The following is a 4,686-nucleotide window of genomic DNA, read 5'->3' on the forward strand; positions in this document are numbered from 1 at the left end:
AAAACCAACAACCACATGATCAAGTGAATTGCAGCGGAATAGCTGCGCTTGATTGTAGTTGGCTTAGCAAAGTGAAATAGTGGAAAATAAGCAACAAGAATTAACAAGACAAACTTAGCACAGTGCGTAGGCAACTGGCTGAGTCAGTGGTGATCGTCGGTTCGAATCCTACTGAAAGAAGTCTGATGAGGAAATGTGGTGATTTCCGAAATAGCTATCACTTCTACCATTTTTTCAAATTATTGTTGCTGTTCCACAATAAGTTTTCACTGAAAACGGCCTCGAGCTCATAAAAATTGTTGAATATAATTGTTATAACGCCATAAAAATAACAAAAAACAAATTTACTGACTTCAATTTTTTTTTTAATTTTTCAAGAAACAAAAATTTTGCTGCTAGTGAGTCTGGTAGCATGATTTTAGTTAAATATCATAAACTTGTTAAAGTCAAGTGGTCAGCAACAACAACGAATGTCAATAAATGAAACTACCTTCTATTTTTGTTTCATGGTCAAAACCGTTCAAAATGTGGAGGTGATATGGCTTTGTCGGGGGTGTATATACATACATAGCAAGTAAAATAAAAGCTTGTAAAAAAGATTTATTGGTAGAACAGCACGGAAATAAAAAAGGTTTATTATTTTTCTGTAAAACTCCAAAAATCTCAAATAGTTCCTGGTCCTGTATACATTTATACATACATAAATATGTATTTATATTTATCTTTCATTGCAGGTCAGTTACATCAGCAACTCTACACTTTCTGTACGTTCACCCATTAAAAATTTATGTGAAATAAATCGGAATGTCAATATTTCGCAATTGATAGCTGCAGTTGGTTATGAATATCTGAGAACTTTTGCTACAGAGTTGGAAGATGGCGGCAATCAGCAGATTATGAAACAATTGGGCTTTCAACTTATCAATCCGACGGAAAAATGGTTTCCAGGAATCGACAACTTAAGGACAGAGTTCAGTTCTTGGGAATGGAATTATGGAAGAACTCCTAAATTTACAGTTAAAAAGGAATTAATTCTGAAAGATAGTGATAAAGAGCACAAAATAATTCTAAATATTGCAGTGGAAAAGGTATGAAAATTGTAGATACTTTTAGCCATGATAAAAACATTACAAGGTAAATTCATTCTCTCCATTCGTCGGCCATGATTTTCTGACGTTTGCCAGCATTTAAAAATCATATAAAATTGAGAATAAAAACATTAAATTGTTCGCAATTGTTTTTGTTTGAGATTGAAAATCGAAATGTGTGTGTGAGTTTGAGTTTTGAATTCTTAAATCAATGGTTTTACCTCGTTATGTTTTTATCATGCTTTTAGCTATATTTTAATATATTTCTTTCAATCGTAGGGTATTATCAATGGCGTAACCATTACGATGCCAAATAATGAACGTCTGCCAGTGGTATCCAGTCTGCAACACAAGAACTATAATGAATCTAACTTAAATAAGATTTTAAATGCACTTAAGTTGGCTTGCACTGACAACATAATGCAAGCTATAAACAGTCATTAATGTTTTGACGCATAATCATAGTCAAGAAAAAGTAGGCTCTATCTATACATTTCTTATATCATAGTTGTGTTAGCGCCTGCTTTTTCGCTTAGAGTCGATTCTAAAGTTAGAGCAACGAAAGCTGTTACCAACGCTAGCACTAAATCTGATAAATATAATGGTATTTCATTGTTCGTATTGATTTAACGAGATTTTGTGTATTATTTCGGGTTTTCATAGGAGAAAGAATTATTAAGAATATCCAAAGAGGGGAAATTTAATTGTAGATATACCTTCCACTAATGACTATTTCATGATTCTGATCTTTAAAATTACGTTAAAATTAAAATAACCGAAACAAACTCAAATAACAGTGTTGCACGATGACATAAAATAGCTAATCTATTACTTTTAATATAATTTTGTGTTAAAGCCGGCTTTAGATAGAACATATGCAGTACTAAACTAACCATGATATATATGAAAACCAAGTTGGCTCTAACTGTTTAGTTACTCGTAACTAAAGTTGGCTCTAACTGAGGACTTTGATTATGCCCCATTGTATTTTGCTTATTTTAGATTTCAAAACACGTAAGCATAAATCCAATACCGTTGTATATTATTTCTATTAATTATTGAGTACTTCAACTAACATGCTTCTAAAATTAAAATAAATTCGTCATATACATTAAAAAAAATGTGATGCTTTCAAGAGTTTGACAGTGATGAAATCTATGAGCGTTTGATGGTCGCGCGAATAGCGAACCGGCATTTACATATCTGCTGCATGCATACATATACCTAACCAATTATGCATGCACGCTGAATTCGCCGACAAGTTTAAGAACGTAGTAAATCAGTATAAATTGTTAGTAATTTTCACTAGAGTTTGAGCAACCCCCTCACTATTTGGCTAAAGTAACTTTAACGAAAGCTTAACTTATTTTATTTTATTCGTTTTAGTGCGGTTTTAACAAAATTTTCTTGCTAAAATATCTTTTTTTACACTACTTTATTTTATTCATTTGATTGTACATGTTAAATAAAAGCTTGTTTTTAAAAAATATTTTTTTTTTACATTAGGCCGATTCCACCGTCACGGGTACAGAAAAAATTTTCTTGTTTAGATTTAAGTATAAAGAACAGAACAATTCTAAACTTTGATAAAGCTACACCTAATTGACTATTATAAGAGTTATTACAAAATACGAAAAAAAATTCCAGCTTACTTTTATATGGGAAAAATCTGATTTATTTTTTCTGTTACGGGTGGGACAAAAAAAGAACCTGCTTTTTTGGAGCAGATATAATTTTACTTAAACTTTGCGAATTTATTTCACTTTTCTGTGTGAACTTGATGTCTTATAATAAAACATAGGACCAGGGGCAAAAACAAAGCAAAAACTACAAAAAAATTATGGCTTTATTATACAAAAAATCCGAAATTCCTCTGTCACGGTTGGGCCAACGTTTGTCACGGGAAGGACACGTACAAATTATTATATGAAAAGGAGCCTTTAGTGTGGTCCATATATAAAGATTAGTTATTAAAAGATATAATAAGCCAAGTAAGGGTTAAATTCACTCACGCTTTATCTTAGGATGGTGCCTTTTATACAGGGTGTCCCAGAAGTAACGTTCCAAACTTTAGGGGAAGGTAGGTGGGGGGTGAGCTCTCTGATAAACAAAAAAATTTCAGGTAAAAGTGTCACCGTTTTTGAAATATTTACATTTTTTTTTATTTAAAAAAAATCGTGCCTTTTCATGTATTTTCTTTAACTGCATCTACAAACCAAGCTATACTTAGTAAATTTTTTATGTAAAATACTTCCAGATAGTTGCTTCTCCATACTCAAATGCAATGTAGTTAAAATATATTAAGGACCCATCATAAAATTAGGACTATTTTGGGATTTTTAACTTTTTGATATTTTCTTCCCCAACTTTGACTATCTCTGGTGAAAAAAAATGTACTGAGGTATAACTTTACATTACATAAAAAAATTGCTAATTTAATAAAGATTTCAGAAAGGTGCCACTCTTACTGTTTCGAGTAGAAAAATAAAGGACTGAGACGCGCTAGAATGTATTTAATAGATTTAAATTTAAGTTGCTCTCGTTACCGATCAATGACATGCTAAATATTACAGAGGTACAGTATTACCTGCTCCTGACATTATTTTATGTTACTTACCGGAATTCGGACTAGAGTCTATAACAAGGGCTATATCTATCAACATTTTTTGTGAAGGATGGGTTCACGTGAAATAAAATATACATGAGTTGTTGNGACCAGGGGCAAAAACAAAGCAAAAACTACAAAAAAATTATGGCTTTATTATACAAAAAATCCGAAATTCCTCTGTCACGGTTGGGCCAACGTTTGTCACGGGAAGGACACGTACAAATTATTATATGAAAAGGAGCCTTTAGTGTGGTCCATATATAAAGATTAGTTNACTCAGAAGCAGCTCCATTTATTTGTTCCCATAAAGGCTCTTCGTTTTGAATTGTTTTTGAATAAATTTTATCCTTAAGACAGCCCCAGTTGAAAAAATCGAATGGATTCAGGTCTGGCGATCGAGCGGGCCACGTGATTGGCCCGTATCGTCCAATCCATCGGCGAGGATAAGTTTCGTCTAATTGAGCTCTTACTTCACGCCCTTAGTGAGCAGGGCGCCCGTCATTTTGCAGCCATTGTCTTCGCCGCAGGTTTAAGGGTACATCTAAAAGAGTTGGAAGCCGTTCCTGAAGGAACTGTAGATAACTGTGAAAGTTGAGCGTTGGCGGCAGTTCCACAGGTCCCAATATCTGACAATTAAAAATACCGCACCATAAATTTATTTTGTACCGGTACTGCGAACGATCTTCTCTCATTTCGTGAGGATTGTCTATCTGCCAACTGTGAAGGTTATGTAAATTAAAATAACCATCACGTTTGCATGATGATTCATCGCTCCAAATTATTTTATTAAAAAAGTTGGGGTCTGATTCATGCATTCGCAACATTTCACGGCAAAATCTAACCCTCGACAGGTAATCTCTTTCCTGTAGAGCCTGAACACGTTGAATGTGGTAGGGATGAAATCGATGGTCTTTTAAAGCTTTGTGAACTGTAGTTTTAAATATTCCCGTCCGTCTTTCCATCATTCTCACTGAAGTCGATGGGCCTAGT

The 4,686-nt window shown here is 33.5% G+C and overlaps 1 protein-coding gene across 2 annotated transcripts in view; it reads left to right on the forward strand.

Annotated features, from left to right (window-relative positions):
• Lipt1 (Lipoyltransferase 1) overlaps nucleotides 1–2,209 on the forward strand; it is an 81,506-nt gene extending 79,297 nt beyond the window's left edge. For both annotated transcript variants that reach the window (XM_017610633.1, XM_017610634.1), the window contains 2 exons: nucleotides 735–1,088; nucleotides 1,368–2,209. In XM_017610633.1, coding sequence (XP_017466122.1) covers nucleotides 735–1,088; nucleotides 1,368–1,532 — 519 coding nt within the window. In that variant the 3' untranslated portion in view covers nucleotides 1,533–2,209. The remainder of the gene's footprint in view (nucleotides 1–734; nucleotides 1,089–1,367) is intronic.
• Nucleotides 2,210–4,686: the final 2,477 nt, after the last annotated feature.

This window comes from Rhagoletis zephyria, unplaced genomic scaffold (genome assembly GCF_001687245.7).
Source record: "Rhagoletis zephyria isolate East Lansing unplaced genomic scaffold, Rhagoletis_zephyria_1.1 Rzeph_scaffold_00327, whole genome shotgun sequence".
NCBI lineage: Eukaryota > Metazoa > Arthropoda > Insecta > Diptera > Tephritidae > Rhagoletis > Rhagoletis zephyria.